Source organism: Macaca nemestrina, chromosome 5 (assembly GCF_043159975.1).
Source record: "Macaca nemestrina isolate mMacNem1 chromosome 5, mMacNem.hap1, whole genome shotgun sequence".
Taxonomy (NCBI): domain Eukaryota; kingdom Metazoa; phylum Chordata; class Mammalia; order Primates; family Cercopithecidae; genus Macaca; species Macaca nemestrina.
The window spans coordinates 27847661-27870869 of NC_092129.1; the positions used below are offsets into that span (position 1 = coordinate 27847661).

General features: G+C 35.2%; 1 protein-coding gene across 22 annotated transcripts in view; it reads right to left on the reverse strand.

Moving 5' to 3' along the window:
• Positions 1-283: 283 nt before the first annotated feature.
• The window catches only part of LOC105465538 (triadin), a 408157-nt gene continuing 385231 nt past the window's right edge, over positions 284-23209 (reverse strand). For 14 of the 22 annotated variants that reach the window (XM_071096392.1, XM_071096399.1, XM_071096381.1 and 11 more), the window contains 3 exons: positions 6736-6774; positions 3823-3864; positions 284-1069 (listed from right to left, as the gene is read on the reverse strand). In XM_071096392.1, the coding sequence (XP_070952493.1) occupies positions 930-1069; positions 3823-3864; positions 6736-6774 (221 nt within the window). In that variant the 3' untranslated portion in view covers positions 284-929. The remainder of the gene's footprint in view (positions 1070-3822; positions 3865-6735; positions 6775-23209) is intronic. The other 8 variants (XM_071096404.1, XM_071096389.1, XM_071096382.1 and 5 more) reach the window with 4 other exon arrangements.

Below are 23209 nucleotides of genomic sequence, written 5' to 3' on the forward strand. Positions count from 1 at the left end.
TTTAATGGCATTCACATTTTGCCATTATGAGAAAGAAAACATTTTATTTCACAGAAAGAATATATTAAAGTGAAATGAAAATACCTTTACATCTGTCACCCAAATTTAGTGATTGATCTAAAATTTCACCCAGGTGACATTTTTATTAGGACACAGTCTGGAGAAATTTAAGAATTCTACATCTCATTTGCTAATATTTTAAACAAATGATTCACCAGACCTGCCTAACTGAATGGTGTATTTCCACTGGACTGAATGTCCTAATTATCATTCAAGACATATCTTAAAGATTTATCAAGCATTTATTCTCCATCTTACCATGTCTAAAGCTCAGAGATATTTTGAGCTCTAAAAGAGTATCACAAGAAATTAATAGCAGTCTGTAGTACAACTGCTACCCATTCTTAGAGCAAAGCCACAACTAAAATAGAAATAGACATAAATAAAATAAAATCATTAAGCATCAACTTATTGGGTAAATTAAGTTTAGATACCCATATGATGCAAAAAAGTCACTTTTATATAAGCTTTCCCATCTTTTAAACTTAGAGCACAGTCTGTGTTGTCATTAAAAAAATAATAGCTAACTGAAGCCAGGAATTCCATTTTGTAATTGTGTCAATTATTTTAAAGACACCATTATTAAGTAAACTTTGAATTAGCTTGTGTACAACCTTATAGTGATTGGAGATAAGATAAATACAAGCACCACAGCAAACACACATAACAGATTCTTGAGACTTAGACCCTTAAACATGTCTGCTCATCACTCAATCCATTTGGCCACCTTTTCTGTCCACACCAGGCCAAAGAGCAATATGTTTTCACAGAAATTCTCTGGGTTGCATAATCTTAATTGCCTGAACCATTGTGGACAAAATATCTCATTTTAAAAATCTTAAAGCACTTGTAAGGGTCATACTGTGTGTTTACTGTCCTTGTTGCTTCTGTCCCGGAGAATTTGCTTGGCCAGAGCTCTCTCCAGGGCGGGGTGCAGGAGTGAAAGGAAACTGAAATCCATAGCCATTGTACCCATCCAAGTAGACACACTGGAAGAAACTGATGGGACCTGAGGAACAGAGTATGACAATTTGTTAAAACATGCAGAACATGAGTGAAAAAGCACAGTGAGGCAGTACAGTGTGGCAGATAAGGTCACAGATTCTGCCATCAGCCTCTGTAGCTGTTGGCAAGTTACTAAACCTCGTTGTGTCTTGGAGTCTTCATGTATAAAATCAAAACAACGAAAACCTCAGAGAAATATTATGACAGTTAAACGAGTTACATGTGCTCTTAAAATTCCTCCTGGTACACAATAAGCCTTTAATAAGTGATAATAAAAATGGCCTGGCAGAGAAAGTCAAAGTTCTGATCATATAGACATCTGTTGATATACATAGCAATCACAGAGACATAGTCACAGGTTTCAAAACATGAGCTTATCAATATGCAAAACAACAGACTCTGTGTGTGTGTGTGTGTGTGTGTGTGTGTGTGCATGTTTTATGATGTCACAGAGAGGTGGCTGCCAACATCTAGAAGTTTTGTTTGCCCTTACTTTAGAGGCAAGAGCTTTCCTAAGGTGGTTTGATTGCTCTTTAAGCAACCAAGGTAGCAGCCAGGTAGCAGCTCTGAGCAGAAAGCAAAACAGGAAAGTTAATGGAATGTGGTGCAAGTAAGGATTCTGGACTCAGTAAGCCGGTACTCTCAGGTAGCAGCTTTGGTAAAAGATGGCAGGTTTAGCATCTCCTCACAATCTTGGGTGCCAGATTTCCAGTGTTTTCTATCCTACCCGTTGGCATTCTGTCACCCAACCATAGATTTTTGCAGAAGGCCAGGAAAGAAAAATGATAATTAAAGCTAGTGGTGTGTGGGAGACAAGGAAGATGGCCCAATCTATATGAGACTAGGGGTTTATGAAGTAGAATAAAGCAAAGGATAGGAAAAAGGAAGCTGGAGATGCAACCAGGCAGTATTCCGATTCCATTTCCATGGGTCACTGAGTTTTCAGGGATGATAATAGTTTGAAGAATCTTGAATTTAGTTTTCTTTTCCATTGCATCTCATCTGGAATGATTTCTCTTTTCTTCTATCTTCAAACCGAAGCAATAATACAACTCCCCTCTCTTCAAGTTTGTGGAGGTTATGGGGGCTTGGGGGTTAGGCAGGCTACAAGAGGGACAGTAGTAAAGCCAGCCCTGCATGAGGAGGAATGGCAACCCAGTGCTAAAAGTAGAAGGGCCCATCGATGACAGGCTGCCTTCCAGCTGCTTATCAGAAGTGGACACTGTTCTGACACATTTATTTAGTTGATGTTGAATAAGCTGATAAAATATTATTATGACTGCAAATATCAGAGCTTACATTAAAGGTTCATGAGTATCAGGCTATAGAACTGCCTTATTGTAAGCTGAAGATAGCAAATATCATTTTGATGCAATAGATCCCCCCAATGAAGTTAGAATATTTGACACCATTTTACTAAAAGTATTTGTGTTTTGTTTTTAATTAAAATTTTTACTTCAAAATAATTGTAGATTCACATGTAATTGTAAGAATTAATACAGAAAGATCCCACATGTCTTCACCTAGTTTCCCTCAGTAGTAACATATTGTAAAACCATAGAACAATATTCCAACCAGGAAACTGGCATTGACACAATTCACCTGTCTCATTGAATTATATTTTAATAGTTATTTATAAATATGAGATTTCAAATGTTTATGTGACATAGCCACAAATTATTACCAGTAGGTTAATAATTGGGAAAGTGTTGCCATATAAAGTGAAAATATGTCCAGATTGACCTATAATTATTTTTCTTATGGATTTTGTAATATTACTCAAAAGTTTCATAAGACTCTGCTTATTTCCCTATATTTCTCACAACCTTATTATATGAAGGATTATAATAAGTGTCTTATCTGCACTAGTTCCAGCATCCAAAGAAGTACTTGGAACACAGTAGGCGTTCAGTATCTGTCTAATGAATCACCTATTAGTACCGAGCAGGAGGCATTTGCTATTTTAAGGGCATTTTAGTAATTTCCTGCACAAATACATCCAAGAAGCACTGGAGAATCAAGAAACATCATTTCTTCAGACAAATATCTAGCTCTTTACTTTAAAAGCATTCTGTGAAAGAAACTTCAGTTATACCTATTTCAAAATTGCTTCCTTTACGCTGTTCTGCAATGACGTTAATGCATATGTAGATTCAAAATTTATTGCTTTACCATATGAACAAAAATGTCTAATTTGGAAGAACCAAAATAATGAGAAACTTGGGCATTGAATTTTGTAACTGCATATGAATATTGATTGGATTCCAAAATAAATGATCCCAAAGATTGAATATTTAGAATCTACCATATATCTAGAAAAATCAAAAAGAATCTTGAATCTTAGAAGTGAGTTTCCAAGCAATCGAATTGCTAAAACCTATTTCTTCATTTTTTTTCTACCTGATATAAAAAAATTTGGCATATTACTTCAGCTGTCCTATTATAAAGCAGACGGTAACACACATTTAAGCATAGATTCAGCCATAGTACTAAGGATCAAAAATATGCAGAAGAATTTGCGATAAATGCCACTTCAATCATTACTTGTAACTCTTCCAACTATGTGCCTCTTGCCTAACACAAAAGTCATATGCTTCTCTTTAAAATATAAATGACCTACTTTAATGTTATTCTTCATGTCTATGCTAAAAATTTTCTTCTTCGAATACTGGTCTTAAAAGAGTTTAACATTTTTACATAGATGTAGCATCTTTAATATAGAATGATTTATTACTTTTAATCTCATTACAAACTTACTTTTCTGCTTCTTTGTTGAAGACACGTCTTCAGTTTCTTCTACTGGATAAAAAAAATGAAAGTAAATAACTTGTACATTTACAGCTATTATATAAATATGTATGGGACTGAGAATGTCTAAACAGGAGCACACTGTGAAAGAAACAGGAGTTACTCTTTTTATAGTATACCCCAGATTTGTACACAGATTCTATTAATATTTTCACTATAAAATTTGATAGGCAAGAGCCAGAGATAGAAAGGGAGCCCATGAAAAAAAATGGCATGCTGCAAACAATTGTTTAAATAGGAAAACTGGCCCTGATGTGTCACATATTCACTAATGAGGATAGTTGACATGCATCCCTTTCCTAAGAAGAGATCTTTGATGCTCAGAGTTACAATTTGGTAAGGGTAAAATCTGGCTAAAGATGACCATTTTAGTCAAAATAATTCCAAATTTGGAGGGACATATGTTTTTCATGATCATCCTTGCCATGAAAGTAGAGCAGCAGCCCACTATCCTGCATTCTTCCCTTTTTACATCTGATTCACTGACTATTTATTTTTGCTGTAGCAATATACATCACAAGTTTATGTAGTGTTGGATAACTTGGAACTATTCCTTTGAATCCCTTTCTTCTGATTAGAAGTTCTTAACTAGTATCCATGAATGGGGTTTTGGGGGGTTTTCTATAAAACATTGAAATAGTAAGAGAGATTGTGAGAGAGAGAGAGTGTGTGTGTGTGTGTGTGTGTGTGTTTGTGTGTATATGTATGTTAGTGTGTGTGTTTCATAGAAAGTTAGGTTTATAGATCTTATCAATTTTTCAATTGGTTCTAGAGCTGTTCCCCTCAGAGTGTGATCTATGTACCAGTAGTTTCAGCATCACTTGATTCATTCATATAAATTCAGATTTTTAGGTTTTAACTCAGACATTTAATTCTAAGGAGACCTACAGTTGATCTGTACGAACATTAAAGTTTTAGAAGCACTGGTCTATGAGTAGAAAACCTATTAGGGTGGCTATTCTTAATTCAATTTATATATATATATATATTATATTATACATATTATATATATATAGCATTCAGAAAAGTATCTTAATTCAAGTGTAAATCTTAACTTTTATTTCATAAGGTACCCGTCCTGTGTGTCTTTCTCAAAGCACTATTTTCCACATTGTAGTTAATTTTGGGCAATGGCAAAGAATTTATACTTTGTTGGCTAGAACAATGCTTAGGCAAATTCTTATTGCCTGCAGACAAATTTAGAAGTGGAAGAGAAAATACTTGTTTTTTATATGCCAACTATATACCTGACAAAGGTCTAATACCCAGGATCTATAAAGCACTTAAACAAATTTACAAGAAAAAAGCAAACCACCCCATTACAAAGTGGTCAAAGGACATGAACAGATACTTTTCAAATGAAGACATACATTCAATCAACAAGTGTATGAAGAAAAGCTCAACATCACTACTCATTAGAGAAATGCAAATCAAAACTACAATAAGATAACATCTCACACCAGTAAGCATGACTATTATGAAAAAGTCAAAAACATATGTTGGTGAGCTTGCAGAGAGAAGGGAACACTTACAGACTGTTGGTGGGTGTGTGTATTAGTTCAACTATTGTGGATAGCTGAATATCCACATTGATGACAGTGTGGTGATTCCTCAAAGAGCTAAAAACAGAACTATCACTCAAATCAGCAATTCCATTGCTGGGTAGATACACAGAGGAATATAAATCATTCTATCATAAAGACACATGCATACATACATTCATTGTGGCACTATTCCCAATTGCAAAGACATGGAATCAACCTAAATGCCAATCCATGGTAGACTGGATAAAGAAAATGTGGTACATATATACCATGGAATACTGTGCTACCATAAAAAAGAACAAGATTGTGTCCTCTGTAGGAACATGGATAGAGCTGGAGGTCATTATCCTTAGCAAACTAATGCAGGAACAGAAATCCATATATTGCATATTCTTACTTATAAGTGGGAGCTAAATAATGAGAAAACATGAACACAAAGAGTGGAGCAACAGACACTGAGGCCTATGCAAGGGCTGAGAGAGGAAGGAGAAAGAGGATCCGAAAACATAACTAATGGAGAGTACGATTGATCTGTACAACCAACCCCCATGACACGAGTTTACCTATATAACAAACCTACACATGTACCCCTAAACCTAAAATAAAAGTTCTTTTTTTTTTTTTAAGATAATACCTTTTTTAATACCAGACCATAATGAAGAAGCCAAGAACCTTTCAGAACAAAAATCAAGTCAGCTGAAGTCCTCACTCTACAGATGGAGAAATTTTGTCCTGGAAAAACTTTATGAAGGTCATATATCTGGAGACTGCAGGTTTTTCTGATTGCCTGTCCTCTGGCTTGGGCTGGAAGAGTGCAGGGGTTGAGTCCTACCTTCCATTTCTCCCTCCCTCCGTCCTTTCTTCCTTCCCTCCCTCCCTCCCTCCTTTCCTTCCTTCCTTCCTTCCTTCCTTCCTTCCTTCCTTCCTTCCTTCCTTCCTTCCTTCCTTCCTTCCTTCCTTCCTGATGGTGATGCTAATATAGGTGACTCGTGTCAAGTCTTCTTGGTAAAATCATGGTATTCTTGTAATTCTTGATGGAATAGTGATTTTGAAGTATTATTCCCGTAGATTGGCCAATAAATGCATCTGATAATTGAAAATAAATCAATACCCAACTAGAGTCTTTAATATGTGAAAAGATGTATATATTCTAAATAAAGTTAAAAAGCTGTTTGTTTTAAAAATAAGCCTACCATGTAAACGTTGCCTAGAAAAGCTGAGGACTAGATCAAGAATAGCTAGGAAAAAAATAAAGACAGATAAAAACCTTATAGATTTGAGAGAAAACTTGTAAATGATCCAAAGACAGCAAACTCACCTTTAGCTTTCTTTGAAGCGGGTACATCTTCAACATCTTCTAGAGTACAGAAAAAAGGCACATAGAATCACAGTCAATTTTTCAGTTTTCACAAAGAGGAAGTATTGTATTTAAAGGTTTTTAAGAGTCACAAGATCCCTGAATCTACAAACTCAGCACCTACAGTCTCCATAAATAAAAGCTTTATGACCAAAACAGGCACTTCTCTGACATGGAGAGAGGATGTGGAGAAAATGATGAGTGCTGCACTATGATAATCAGGCTGGCAAAGGTTACTTAGAGAAAAGGCCTATGGTGACCTCCAACACCCACCCCCAGGTTTCCCTCCTCCTCTGACTCCTAAAGCTCCTTGCAAAAATCATAATCACTTATAGAATTTAGGAAAGTTAAGGTAAATGGATTCACACATACAGGCTAGATAAAGAGATTGGTGTCTACCCACACAATTTATTAGCAGATTGATTAGATTTGAGCCTCTTCGACAATTCTAAAAAGCCCAGAAACAAACCCATGCATATACATGGGTCAACTAATCTTTGAAAAATGTACCAAGAATAAACAATGGGGGGAATATAGTCTCTTCAATATACGCTGTTGGGAAAACTGGATATCTATATGCAAAACAATGAAAGTGGACCTTTATCTTTCACCACCCCAAAATCAATTCAAAATTGATTTAAAGACTTAAAAGTAAAATCTGAAACACTTTTAAAAGTAAACGTCGGGGAAGAGCTTCTTAACATTGGTATTCACAATGATTTTATGAATCTGACACTAAAAGTATAGGCAACAAAAGCAAAAATAAACAATTGGAACTACATCACACTAAAACGTTTATGTACAGCAAAAGAAAAAATGAACAAAATGAAAAGGCAAATTATGAAATGGGAGAAAATATTTGCAAGCTATTTATCAAAAGGAGATTAATACCTAAAATATACAAGACATTGATACAACTCAATAGCAAAAAAAAAACAAATAAATGAGCAAAGGACCTGAACAGACACTTTTCTAAAGACTATACAAATGGCCAACAGGCACGTGAAAAGATGCCTTATGTTATTAATTATCATGAAATGAAATAAAACCACAATGAGATATCACCTCATATCTGTTAGAATAGTGATTATCAAAAAGTCAAATAAGATGTGTTGGTGAGGATTTAAGAGAAAAGGGAACTCCTCTACACTGTTGATGGGAATGTAAATTGATATTGCCATTATGGAAAGTAGTATGGAGGTTCCTCAAAAATTTGTTTATTTATTTATTTATTTCGCCACTAGACAATAGTCATCCTCAACATATTTAAGAAGTAGTTACCATATGATCCAGCAATTTCACCTCTGGGTATATATCCAAATATATATCAAGTATATTGTATGCTTGAAACTTTCTAAGAGAGTACATCTTAAATGTTCTCACCACACACACACACACACACACACACACACACACACATACATACACACACATACACACATACACATACACACACACACACACAGAATGGTGGTAACTATGTGAGGTGATGGCTATGTTGATTAGCTTGATGTTGGTAATTATTTCATAATGTATATGTAGATCAAAATATATTGTATATAAAATATATATATATAATTTTTATTTGTCACTTATACCTCAATAAATTAGTGGGGAAAGGAAGATACTACATTTGAACTAAAGCTCAAATACGTATACAATGACTCTTAAGTTGTATTGTGTAAATCACTTGGTCTTTTCTGCATTCAACTTACAAGCACATATTGGAATAATGTGGAAGTAGTTTTAAGTCAGGTAATTCTAATGCAATATAATGGAATTATGCTTTAATTTTTAACATTTGAAATTATCTGAAAGAAGGTCAGTTTTGTATTTTTTATTTAGATTTTGCATACCAACTGTTCACTAATAAATGAAAAACGGGTAAGATAGGGTCAGCATGCAAATTTCCTCTAATAGGAAGGCAATGTGACCTTTATAGAAAAATGTTATTATGTAGAAGAACATAACAGAAAAAGAATGAAAATTACTAGAATATTTTTAATATATATTATTAAAGTTTAGTTCTGATCAGTTTTAAATAATATTTAAACATATGTTTAATTAGATTAAACACTGGATAAAATGACCATGGTCTTGAACTGCTTAATCAACAGCTATAAATAATAGAACAGTACAAACTGTTACATGATGTTGTGAAATAACTTAATGTGTATATTTTAAAAATGATTTCAGTTCCTAAACAAATCAAGTAATATCTTAATTGTGTAATAAGAGCCTACTAATTTCTACGAAAGATCTGTAAAAAAATAAAATGAGGCAAAATCCATGTCCACAAGGAACATATATTTTATTTTTGTAGATTATAGAACACTTGAAACTTATTCTTTGGGTCTGTTTATTACCACTAGAAAAATAAATACAAGTGGAAGGAATGAAGACCTCCGTGTCTTCAAATTCTGTATTCTGATCCAGCATCAACTGGCTATAAGTGATAAAATCTGGCAAGAGTTGAGTCACACGTCAATCGCTCAGGAGACAGAAGCACAAGAAAGTCAAGCCTAGGACAGTTGCTATAGAGATGCAATTTCTGTGGAAGTGACTTAGCAGCAAAAGTTTACTGAACTAGGAATAAAATTCAAGAAAGGAATAAGGCACTTACTGTCCGCGTATTCTTACAACTTGCACATTGAGTGAGTGGTAGTTTTTACAAAACAAATATTTGACTCTGAAAAGGTAGAATCATGGCAGTGAAAGGAATGTCAAATGTGCCAATGAAATTTTAAAGAGTGACCTACTTTTGTGGGACAGACAGTCAGGAAAATGTTTAATGAAGGAAATAAAATTTGAAATGGGACTTGTAATATTTTGAATAAGGAGATGCCAAAATTAAAGTGAGGGCAACAATAAGAAAAAAGGCTACAGACAGCAAAAGACAGAGATATTCAGAGAGTAGAGGGAATGTTTTGGAAAAGTTGGATAAGATTATCATGTGGAACATCTTATACATCAGGCTAAGTACCCTCAACTGAATTTCACAGCTAGTAAAAGTTGCTCAAGAGATAAATAATGTTTTAGAGATGTAATTGGTAGAAATAAATAAGACCAGAGCATGAGAAAGTGAATGCAGAGAATGATTTGGAAAGTATTCTAATAGCACAGAAACAATACATTCTCCAAGTAAGAGTCAATGAAGGAGTTAAATACAAAAAAGGCTTTGCCAAAAGAATGAAATAGAATTAAATACAAGTAAGCACAAGAGATTAGTACTATAAGGAATATTAGGATATGTTATCTGAGTCTGGAGAAAGACAGTGGTGCCACTCCCAACTACAATGAAATCCCTAGGGGACATTGATATTTGCTGGGTATAATGAAAAGTTCAATTTTCTATGGGTTGAACCGTGGTGCTAGGCCAGTCACGAAGTTGCAAATGCTTAGTAGGAAACAAGACAGAGTTGGCAAGATGTCTGAAAAGGTTAGAAGTGATATGCATCAAGTTAACGGGCAAAACTGGGTAAACTGCGACATCATCATTTCTAATTCTGGCAAAATAGTCAATATTTCTTAAGACTTTCTACGTGTTGGGCCCTATTAAGTTATTTCATATGTGTTAACACGTTTGATCCTGACAACAACCATATGAGGCAAGGACTTTTTTTTTGAGATAGGATCTCACTCTGTCACCCAAGGTGGAGTGCAATGGCACGATCTTGGCTCACTGGAACCTCCGAGGTGAGGACTCTTTTTTTTGTTTGTTTGTTTTGTTTTGTTTTTGTTTTGTTTTGTTTCATTTTTGAGACGGAGTCTCGCTCTATCACCCAGGCTGGAGTGCAGTGGCCGGATCTAAGCTCACTGCAAGCTCCGCCTCCCGGGTTTACGCCATTCTCCTGTCTCAGCCTCCCGAATAGCTGGGACTACAGGCGCCCGCCACCTCGCCCGGCTAGTTTTTTGTATTTTTTTAGTAGAGACGGGGTTTCACCGTGTTAGCCAGGATGGTCTCGATCTCCTGACCTCGTGATCCGCCCACCTCGGCCTCCCAAAGTGCTGGGATTACAGGCTTGAGCCACCGCGCCCGGCCTAGGTGAGGACTCTTATATTGAATCTACTGTACAAATGGAGGAGAGAGGGGTTAAATGCTGCCCAAGGTCACAAAACTCATGAGTGGCAGAGCCAGAACAAGAACATAATCCAAATCTGCCTACATCAGGGCCTCTTGAAAGAGGATTGAAATTTATCCCACAAATACTACACTTGCTATGTGCCAGCCACTGTTCTAAGCACTTTATAAATGTTAACACTTTTCACCTCCTCAGAGAATCTGTGAGGAATATACTCTTATTGTTTCTATTTTATAGGTGGGACAATTAAAAATCAGAGAGATTCAATGTCTCAGAGCTATAAGAAGTGAAGGAACTGGTTTTTAAGACTATGGCATTCTGGTTCCAGAGATGGTGCTGCTAATCACTAAGCCATTCTGCCTGTATTAGTCTGTTTTCATACACCATAAAGATGGGCAATTTATCAAGGAAAGAGATTTAATTGACTCGCATTTCAGCCTGGCTGAAGAGGCCTCAGGAAACTTACAATCACGGCAGAAATGGAAGTCAACATGTCCTTCTTCATATGGTGACAGGGAGAAGAAGAATGAGAACTGAGAAAAGGGGATAACCCCTTATAAAGCCCTCAGATCTCCTGAGAACGTACTCACTATCGTGAGAATAGCATGGAGCGACTGCCCCTTTGATTCAATTACCTTCCACCAGGTCCCTCCCACAACACGTGGGGATATGGAGATATAATTCAAGATGAAATCTCAGTGGGGACACAGCCAAACCATATCACTGCCTCTGGAGGATGACATTCTAAACCCACTTCTCTCTGATTCTAGTACCCGTGCATTACGTTGCCTAACACACCTGCTGGCAGACTCTGACAGAGTCAAGTCATGCATGAGCCACACACTTGCGCAGAACAGAAATGAAGGAGGAGGCATTCCACTAACCCCCTTAGAATGAGAAGGGGTGCTAAGTGTGTCCCTCTGCACTTCCAACAATCTATTCTCCCTCAGTGGCAATGAAAAGTTACTTAATTTTCTTTGAAAATGATAAAGACAATGAAGAGGTAAGCATAATATTTTATTTCTGCTTGCCTAAACATTATAAGTACTGTAAGCTACTGTTATTTCTAACATTGAAGAATAAAAGTGTACTATCTTGACTTTCAAATTGTAGATTTCATTCTTCACTTACATAGAAACAGATTCCAGAGGAATCAGAGATAGCAGTGAATCCATCCTCCCATCCAAGCAGTTGTCTGCACTATAAAAGAGTCATGAAAAAATGGGCCATCTTGTCTGTTTGGCTGTCATTTTAATCAGGGACTAGGTTTTGTAGAACTCTTTAATACTTATTGAATTGGCCTACTGACACAAGGTTTCTTAAATAGCTATTAAAATTAGAATGATTACAATAGAAAGTCCTGGATTTTGTTTGGTCAAGCAGTCCTTGCATCTTTTGGTTTACTGAAGGAATTTCTCCTTTGTCCAAAATCCATGATTTGCCTCATCTCATATAACTGTCTGTTTCAATACTTAAGAAAAATGTTATTCTGTGATCAAGTGGAATGCCTGAAAAAGTAAGAAATTACCTCTCTTTTCTGCCTGAAAGTTTTACTTATCTCCAATACTGCTCTGCAGCCATGGGTCAAAATTTTCATGGCCAATGGGATTTTTAACAGGGTTCAGGTGTTAAGTCTTCATCTCTTTGGAGTCAAGGGTGGCCTTGGTTCTATAAGGTTGAAGACAGAGATGATTTAAAGACTTAATGTGTTGATATTTAGGAGAGTGTGTGTATGGACTCTAATAAATATGGACTCTAATTAAAATTGGCTGATAAATATTCCAAGTATATTAGAAAACGTAGAGGCTAGCCTCAGTACCAAATGGTAGGTATAGTATATAATTACATATATTTTTAATTACGTGGGCTTGATAGTGAATTTGCAAATTTTATACTAAAATGCAGATTTCTTATTCTTAGCAAGCAATCGTATCTTGGGTCTACGTTTTATTCTCTAGAGCAGTGGCTTTCACTTTTTTCTTCACAGAATTCCTTTATAATCTTAAAATATTAAGGACTCCAAAACATTTTTTTATGAATTATATATATTGATAGTTGCCACAATAGAAATTAAAGCAGCATTTTCTAAACACAACAATCTGAAACACATACTCTCTTAGAGCAATGATATACTCATAAGTTATTTAGGTTCTGGAGAAGGTATAGGAGCAGGCAAACATAAATAGCGACTTAGGTTCAATATGTAACATGTTTTGACTTCATGGAATGCTTGAAAGGATGTCAGGGACTTCAGTAATCTACAGCAATCCACCTGATTTTAGTCAGTTAGACATAAAACTTTGAATTCTACTTTGCCTAATCACTATTCTTTGTCCTTGACCCAAATTTGGTTTCAAGTCATGTAAGGTTTTAGAGAAACCTCTGAAAAAAGGCTATTCTAAATAAATAACTAGCCAGCATACTACACATGGAAATAATTAAAAATAAACTTGTCAAAAGGAAGAGATGTTTATTAAAAAATAAGTTTGCTAGGCATTTAAACCAGTGTCATGTCAAACTATTTTTTAAAAAAGAGAAAAGTAAAGGTTACTTCTTGAGAAGAAAGATATGTTGTTTCTCTGGCACAGAAATACACATAAAATAATGCAAAATATAAGCAAGAGCACAAACAGGGCAAAATGGGACTCCTCAAAGTAAGAATTATTACAGAGAAAAAGCCTGGTTGTATTTCCACCTTACTTTACATATTTTGTGGAAAATGAATATACAATGTCAATTGCCTGCCAATTGAAAATGCTAATTTTGCATTTGAAGAAACATTTTGAATTGAGTTGAAATATACAATAACAATAAAAGTTGTGAGATTGGATGCAGTGGCTCACTCCTCTAATCTCAACACTTTGTGAGGCTTAGGCAAGAGGATCACTGGGGCTGCAGAGTTTGAGGCTGCAAGTGAGTTATAATCTCTCCACTGCACTCTTGCCTAGGTGACAGAGCAAGACTCCATCTCAAAAAAAAAAAAAAAAAAAAATGGATGTTAGGGAAAGAGGGATAGGTATTAGTTATGAAAACCACCACTTCTAAATTTGGATAACTGGAATACAATCAACACCCTTATATATTTGCAAAACATTTTACTAGAAGCATATTCACAGCATTTTTCATAGATAGTTGGAATCTCAGTTTCTTCTTCATATAAAAGATTAATTCATAATGTATATTTTGTGATGTAGGCTGTGTGTTTATAATATAAAAAGTAGAATCTTAAACAGATTTTTTTAAATTTCAGTCTAGCTTTACAGTCAAAGTGAATATTACCTTGAAGGTTTCCTATGATTTATTCATTTAAGATAAAGTTACTTTTCCAGCAACAACTATAAGAACTATAATGAGATACTTTTCTGTGCCAGATACTCTACTAGGTACAAGATTTTACATATGTGTTTTAACCTAAGTCTCATCAATACCCCTATGAATTATGGGGGAAAATATCTGATTTTACAAGAGAACTTTGCGACCCAAAGTTTTGAAAAGAACTTCCCTAAAGCAACACATTTTAAAAAGTGTTGAAAGAAGGCATGAAGCTAACTTTTCTCAACATCAAGACCCTCACTCTTTCCACTAAACTGTACTATCTTTACTTGCAAAGCACTTTGCTCAGTGCCCTGAAGGAACCAAAAGGTAACAGGATGCTACTTAGAAGTAATTTACAGTCACATGTAGATAAAATGAAAAAGTATCCAACCAAATAGAAGGGATTCTGAAGTACGAGATAGTATAGTATGTGACAATTGATAGTATAACTGCAAGGTAGTTTCAAGAGTGAAATGGTAACTTCCTCTTACTTAGATCAAAGGAGTTTTTTATGGACTCTCTGCCACTGGTGATGGACTTTGAACAATTTTAATGAATTGTATAGTTAGAGGTATGAAGAATTGTTCAGGAAAAGAGAATGATGGGATCAAATTTAGGAGGCAGCAGTATTAGGAACATGAAATGTTCAATTGGGCTAATACCTACAATATGTATAGAAAATGATGACACCAAAAAACTTTTTAAATGTAGTTTATACCTGGATTCTAGAGTCCCTAGACTCCTGGGCTTAGAAATGTAGAATTTATTCCAAATCTGCTATGAAGAAATAGTCAGTGTTTCTCACATACATGGCCCAATCATTTTAAAGTTTGGAAAATTTAATGTCAGTGGACATAAAAAGGAAGAATGACAAGTCAGAAAAGGGGCTGTTGGGGAGTGAATGTAATGGTTTAGAGGAGAAACAGTAAAAGCCTACATGACTTAAAACAAAATTAGGGTCAGGGACAAGAAATACCGATTAGTCAAAGTAGAATTCATAGTTTTATGTCTAAGTGACTAAAGAGTAGAAGTCAGATAGCAAGAGAAGAATCTTCTCTTGGGATATGGAGAGGGTGGAGGGATAAGGGAAAGAAGAAGTTTATGATAGGAAGATTAGTTGTAAACTTGTGCAGACAAAGGGTGAAGTTAGGAATTGAATATGTGACCAGAGCTAAAAAATAGGTTAAGCGTCAGAAGAATTTTGGGTCTTATCCACAAAGAGGTAGATAATGTAGATAACAAAACTGGATGGCCCCAATGAGGAATAGTGCAAAAGAGCAGGAAAGAGAGCTGAGGTTGGAAGAATTCAGCCTCTGAGGAAAAACAGCAGAAGCCCAGTACTGAGCAAATAGACAGAAAAATAAAAGGAATCCTATATTATGAAAGCCAAGAGAGGAAAACATTTCAAAAAGGGCAGGTGACCTACAATGCGGAAGGCATCAGAGAGGTTAACAATAGGGGAGAAGTGAGCAAAAGGTAATTCACCTTTACAATTTGGAGCTCAGTGTTGAACTTGAGGTTAGCTATTTGGGGAGCGTGTTGGGGCAGAAATGGGGGCAGATATCCAGGTTGCATGGAATTAAAGCTGGAGGAGTGGAGAGAAATCACTGGGAGATCTAGTTCAGAAATGGCTGCACATGCAAGTGGAGCAAAAGGACAACAGCTCTGAGAAGCAGAAAGGGCAAGGAAAATTTTGTACAAAGGAATATTCATAGGCAGAGGTAGGAGAAACTCTTACTTACAGTGAGAACTACAGAGACATGATTGAGGGAGAAAGCAAGAGAGGATGGAATCAAAAAGGAATAGAGAATGGTAAATCTTAGGAGAAGCAATGCTTCTTGATATGAGAATGGGAGGCTGGTTATAGGGAATATGCAAAAGAATAAAAAGAGATTTAAATTTGGGGAGAAGGCAAATTTTGAAGAACCCACATTTATGGCATAGATTAATTTTGTCTTTCTCAGTTTTAAACATAAAATTTTTCTGTGTAGTGTCCAGTCTGCTCTGCATGCTCTTAGCAAACACTATAAATAAATCAAAGCCACCTAAATAATGCATGTATACGTACCAGCGCAGTTACTCTATGTTCATCTCTACCAGCAGTCTATTTTGACTTCTGCAGTTACAAGAAATCCTCGTAAGTAAACATGTGGGATCCTTAGTCATAGATGCAAAAAAAAAAGCTTAGCATGAATTTTTGTATTCTTCCTCAGCCCTCTTCCTTTATAAAATTCACTGCCTTTCTCTGTTTCTGCAGAGATACCCAAAGCTCCAAATTATTTTCTCAACTAACTGGCCGAATTGTGTGTAACCAGTTTAACAGAATATTACATTCTAAGAGTTTACATTTTTCTAAGAAATATTAATAACCCACGGTCGTTCAAAGCAACATTAGACAGCCAGTTTATTTTAGTCCTCAGGTGTGAGATGCTCCTTCTATATGTGCTATTACTTAAAATAATCATGAGTTTTAAAGAAAATGAACTGCTACACTGAAAACTCACTGAAGATTATTAAAATTGAGTCTAGGGAATAATACACTGTGCAGGGAAAGTTCATATTTGGGATTTTGTAGGCAGCACACAGTGAAGCCAGGAGTGTTCAATAAATGTATGCTACCCTTTGTTAGTGTCTGTCCCATCACTCCCAGGATAAACACGGCTCTCTTGAGGGCAATGTCAGAACAACTTAACATCACCTTTAAATGAATGAGGCCACAGTGCTGGGACCCAAAGTCTAATAATGAACAGTGACAAATGTTTCACCAAATGTACCTTATACACAACCTTTCTCTGGAGTCTAGCAAAAAGGGTGATCAGAGTGCTGAGTATGATCACTGGTACCTATTAAGGAGGCTTCAGCCAAAGTTAATAGTTCCATTTTTTTCTCCTAAAACAAAATCATCATGAACTTAATCACCCTTGCTCTAAAAAGTGATATTGTTTTAAATCCAAGCAAAAATAAGAGATATATGCTTTCTTTTTATTTTTTCATGTAATAATTGCATGCATTTTGACACAAAAGTTTAATAACTGAAATCTGTCCCTAGTTAGGGGAGTAACCCATTGTCATTACATAATAATCATCATCATCCTCATTCTTATAGTTACCAATTAATATTCACTTATTATATACCAATCCCTATTTATGCACTCTATTATTTTATCTTAATCTACCCAAAATTTATGAGATGAATATTGTTATTCAGAATTTTAAAATAAAGGTATTGAAGCACAAAAATGTTCTAGAATTTTTTTCAAGTTATTCAGCTTTTAAGTCATGATGGTAACTGGTACTTCTGAAGCTAGTTTCCCTGGTATCAGCTACTACCCTATGATACTATTTGTATATGTATGTCTATTATGAATTTAGTGCTAATTTGTTTAGCAAAAACTACAGTAGTGTTGCCATTCCATTTCAGCATGTGACCTCTAACAAAATAGAAGTCATTTTATAAAAACAATCACTTTTAAATCATATATGTGTGTGTGCATATATGTATAGGATGTATATATACGTTTATTAACACACATATATCAAATATATATACACCCATGTGTAGCCTGAAATAAGCTTTAATCCGTTCATTACAAGAAGACTTTTTTTTTCAGTTTGTATATATCTGTTTTGCTTTAATAAAGATTAAATTTAGGATTCTACGATGAAGTACTTGCTAAATTTTTAATGACATAATTAGTTTTACACAATTGTCTAGAACTGGGATGTAAGATAACTTGTTTTTTAATTTAGAAAAAGAAAGACAATAATCTTGGTTAAAATAAGATTTGTGGATAAAATCTTAAAAACGACACTAATACTTCTGAAGATATGATAGACAATACACTAAAGTGTTCACTCACAGCAACAAAAATTAATACGTTTTGTTGAAGGACTGGGTTTAGAGGAGGTAAAGGAAATCTTCAAATAGAATTGTCCCTTCTGTCCCAGGGAAATTAAAAACAAAACAAAACAAAACAAAAAACTAACCCTGCTGATACATGAAAAGTGGAGCCACATTAGGATAAGTGCTTATATTGAAACTGAAACTCAGTAATTAAGTGTGCAAGGAGCAAAATGGGGGTGTAGAGGCTGAGATCCTTTATTAAGCCAGGGAGAGTGGGACAATGATAAAATTGTCCTAGGGGACTGTGAGAACATAATAGCACTATAGAACTTAAATTTCCTTCATATTTCTTCCCCCAAAATGGATAGAATAGGTAGACAGGAAAAACCATGAACAATATTTATAACAAATTAGATGAACCCTAAGATACCTATGTATTCAGACAAATTAGTCAAAAATCTACAAGGAATCAAAGTCTGTGGAAGAGGAAGCAGAGGGAAACCATGGGGAGTCTGAGAGATGGGGATCAGTCTCTCAGACAGCCAATAGGTATTTCCCAAAGGAAATCAGACTGATGAGATCATCAGCTAAAGTTGTGAGGGACTTTGTCAAGTCCAACAGCAGGTAAGCATTGAGAGCTGAAAGTGCTGGAACCATCGGATACCCTGTGACCTTGGGAAACTGAGAAGCCAGGGCTCACTTTCAGAATGGAGTCCCACAAATGGTAAGGAACTGCTGGGAGTGGAATAAAAGGTGAGCAGGACAGGGTCAGTAAAGACAAAGAAAACGATAAGGTCAGGTAAGTGAGAAAAAGTAACCCAGCTAGGAAATCTCAAAAAGCTATCTGTCACAAGTTTTGTACATTATTTATTTTATTTTTTAAGGTTTATTTTTTAAAATAATCACACAGTAAATTGAGTTTTTTTGGTGCAAACTTCTATGAATTTTAAGACACATATAGATGTGTGTGACTACAACCACAATCACCTCCAAAAAATACCTTTGTTCTCCTCCTTTACAGTGACACTCTCCCTCTGTCCCTAACCTTGGGCAACTACTGAGCTGTAACCCAATGGAAGAATCTCATATGCATGAAAACTTCCAGCATGTAACTTTTGGAGCTTAGCTTCAGACGAAATAATGCATTTGAATTCATATAACTATTGCACATATGAATTTTTATTCCTGAGAAATATTCTGTTGTGTGGATGTACTACAGCTTCTATATCCATTTGCCTGTTGAAGGACATTGGGTTATTTTCAGATTTGGCGATTGTGAGTATAGCTGCAATAAACATTTATGTTCACGTTTTTGTGCGAACATAAATTTTTATTTCTCTCATCCTTCAGGAGTGAGATGGTTGGGTCATAACATAAGCACGTGTTTCTCTTTATAAGAAACGCTCAGTTTTCTATAGTGCCAGCACCATTTTGCCTTCCCAACAGCAATGTATGAAAGTTCTGGTTGTTTCAAATGCTTGCCAGCACTTGTTTTTGGTTTTCCATGTTTTTAAAAAGTTGACTTATTCTAATAAATGTGTGCTGTTATACAATGGTGGCTTAGTTTGCAATTCTCTGATAGCTAATAATGTCAAATATCTTTTCTGGTTCTTCTTTGCCACTCATACGTCCTTTTGGTGAAGTATATGGTAAAATCTTTTGTTTATTTTTTAAAATTAATTTTAACTAACATTTTATCACCCAATTTGTAAAAAACACAAGGCCTTTGTTGGATATGCAGTCTTTATTCTTCCACAGAGCATATATTTTTGATTTTCAGATGGTATACAATTTATTATTTTTTCTTTTACAAATAGTCCTTTTGGTGCCATATCTTATAACTCTTTGTCTAATGTTACGTCTCAAAGATATTTTCTCCTAAAAGTTTGATAATTTCATGTTTTACATTTAGAGATATCTCTTTCTGATTAATTTTTGCATACTATGTGAGGTTAAGATAACAGTTTATTTTCAAAAAATACATAGATGTCCAATTGTTTTAGTGTTATTGGTTAAAAAGGCTACTTATTCTCCACTAAATTGCTTCGGAACTTTTATTACAAATCAAATGCTTATGTTATGTGGTTCTATTTCTTGGATTTTTAATGCTACATCTTGTGATTACTGTAAGTGTACAGTAACATTTAAAATTAGGTAATATGATTATTCCAAATTTGTTCTTTTTAAAAAATGTTTTTGCTATTGTAAAAGAGATTTTATATATTAAGAAATTCTGTCTGAGATTTTGATTGTAATTGCATTAAATTATAGATCAATTTGGGGAGAACTGACCTCTTTGCTGTGTTGAATCTTCCAATTTATGAATATGGTATATCTCTACTTATTTTAGATTTTCTTTAATAATTTATACCATCTTGTGATTTTCAACATATAGATCATGTATACATTTTGATTTATACATAAGTATTTCATATTGGGTAACCTGTACTAATTTTTTAAAATTTTGTTTCCAATCGCATGTTGCATGTGGAAAATAATGAGTTCTCCGCATTAACTTTATACCCTATTACTTTTTTTTTTTTTTTTTTTTTTGAGATGGAGTCTGGCCCTGTCACCCAGGCTGGAGTGCAGTGGCGTGATCTTGGCTCACTGTAAGCTCCACCTCCTGGGTTTGCGCCATTCTCCGGCCTCAACCTCCCGAGTAGCTGGGACTACAGGCGCCCACCACCACGCCTGGCTAATTTTTTGTATTTTTAATAGAGACAGGGTTTCACCGCGTTAGCCTGGATAGTCTCAATCTCCTGATCTCGTGATCCGCCCGTCTCAGCCTTCCAAAGTGCTGGGATTACAGGCGTGAGCCACTGTGCCCGGACACCCTACTACCTTTTTAAACTCCCTTACTAATTCCAGTTTTTGTGTTTATACAGGTTTTAGATTTGCTACACAGAGAATCATGTGAATAGGGATGGTTTTGTTTTTTCCTTTCCAAATGTATTAATTTTTTTTTCTTGCTTTTTTGCAGTAGCATAAAGGAGAAAATGGAAAAGAGACAATATTTTGAAGAAACGATGGTTATGGATTCCTCAAGTAGGTACAAGAAAACGATAAATTCCTGTGCCCTGGATGATGTGAAAGAAAAAAGAAAGGTTTTTCAGGAATGAAATGATGTAGAAAAGCTGTCAAATAAGTAAAAACTGAGAATGTTTTCTACTAATAGAACTCTACCCAAGGCAATTTCACAGAAGGCACTACTAGGAAAAGTATGCTATCAAAAGAAAGTCAAAAAGGCAAAAGAAATGGTGAACAAACTGGTAAACATGTAACTACATATAGGCACATACTGATTAAATAAATAATACTAATAAAATTCACATATTCAGGATTTTGAACAAGATTACCATGTAAATCAAAATTAGATGTGTTAGAATTTAAATATTTTCATATTCCTCTCTTGTTTAGAAGGGGTTTTCAAATAGCAATTTTATCCTTTGGTAGGTGGGTATGGTAAAAATGTAAGGATAATCACTAAAGTAATAGAAATAAGGTATAGTGTCTGCAAAATGGAATAATGCAAACATATAAAAGGAAAAAACCCTCAATTTATGAAAGTCGAGAAAGATGATAAAGAAGCATTGAGAGAGCATGAGAAAGAGAAAGCAACAAGTAAGACAGTGAGAACCAGACCTACGATATTAATAATCACGATAAATGTAAATAGTCTACATTCATCAGATTAAAACTAAAGATCATTGTAGTACATAATGTAAAATAAAATTTAGCTCAATATTTTTGGATAGACACGTATGTAAAACATAATGTCACGAAAGGACATAAAGGTTTAATTGAAAATACATTCAGATAAAATATTAACCAAAAGAAAGCTAGAATAATTAGACTGGGAGAGGTGGCTTATGCCTGTAATCCCAGCACTTTGGGAGTCCGAGGCGGGTGGATCATGAGGTCAGGAGTACGAGGCCAGCCTGGCCAAGATGGTGAAACCCTGTCTCTACTAAAAAATACAAAAATATTAGCCGGGACCAGTGGCGAGCACCTGTAATCCCAGCTACTCAGGAAGCTGAGGCAGGAGAATCTCTTGAACCCGGGAGGCGGAGTCTGCAGTGAGCCGAGATCACGCCACTGCACTCTAGCCTGGGCGACAGAGCAAGACTCCGTCTCAAAAAAAAAAAAAGAAAAGAAAGAAAGAATAATTATATTAATATCAGACATACTGCATAATACTCTTGTTTTGTTTTTGTTTGACACGGAGTCTCGCTCTGTGGCCAGGCTAGAGTGCAGTGGCACGATCTCAGCTCACTGCAAACTCCACCTCGTGGGTTCAAGCAATTCTCCTGCCTCAGCCTCCCAAGTAGCTGAGACTACAGGCATGCACCACCATGCCTGGCTAATTCTTTGTATTTTAGTAGATACAGGATTTCACCATGTTGGCCAGGATGGTCTCTATCTCCTGACCTGGTGATCTGCCCACCTCGGCCTCCCAAAGGGCTGGGATTACAGGCGTGAGCCACAACGCCCAGCCATACACTCTTTTTAAAAAGTGCATTGTAAGGGATATAGAAGTCATCATATAAAGCTAAATGTTCAATATATCAGAAAGACACAAAATTGATATAAAGTTATGTATAACATGAAATAGCACCTGATATAAAAATTGATTGAACTACAGGGATAAACTGATAATTTCTCATCATAGAAGGAGATGTCAATATAGTTTCTTCAGTTATTGATACTTCAAATATACAAAAAGTCAAAGAATATGCAGCGTAATTGAAAGTACAATTAAGCTTGATTTAATGGCTACAGAATTGTGCTTTCAACCATTAGGAAAGACACAATCTTCTCAATAATATATACAGTATTCACTGAAACTAATAGGTTAGTACACAAGATAAACACTGAACACATTTCAAAGAAAAGACTCTTCCTGTGATTACTACACAGTTAAATTGGAGTTTGGTTAAACAAGAATAACTTCAGTAATTCTCATAGTTTTGGAAATTTAAAAATATATTCTATAAATAAAATCGATATAATAAACTAGTTAAAATTAATTATAGTGGAAATTAAATATGCTTAACATTGAATTGTAATGAAAATACTACCTATAAAATTTTGTGGGATGCTGCTGAAGTAGTGCTTAAAGGAAAATTTATAGCTGTTACGTACATATGTAAAAGTAGAAAGGAAATAGATTAATAAACTAAGCATACATATT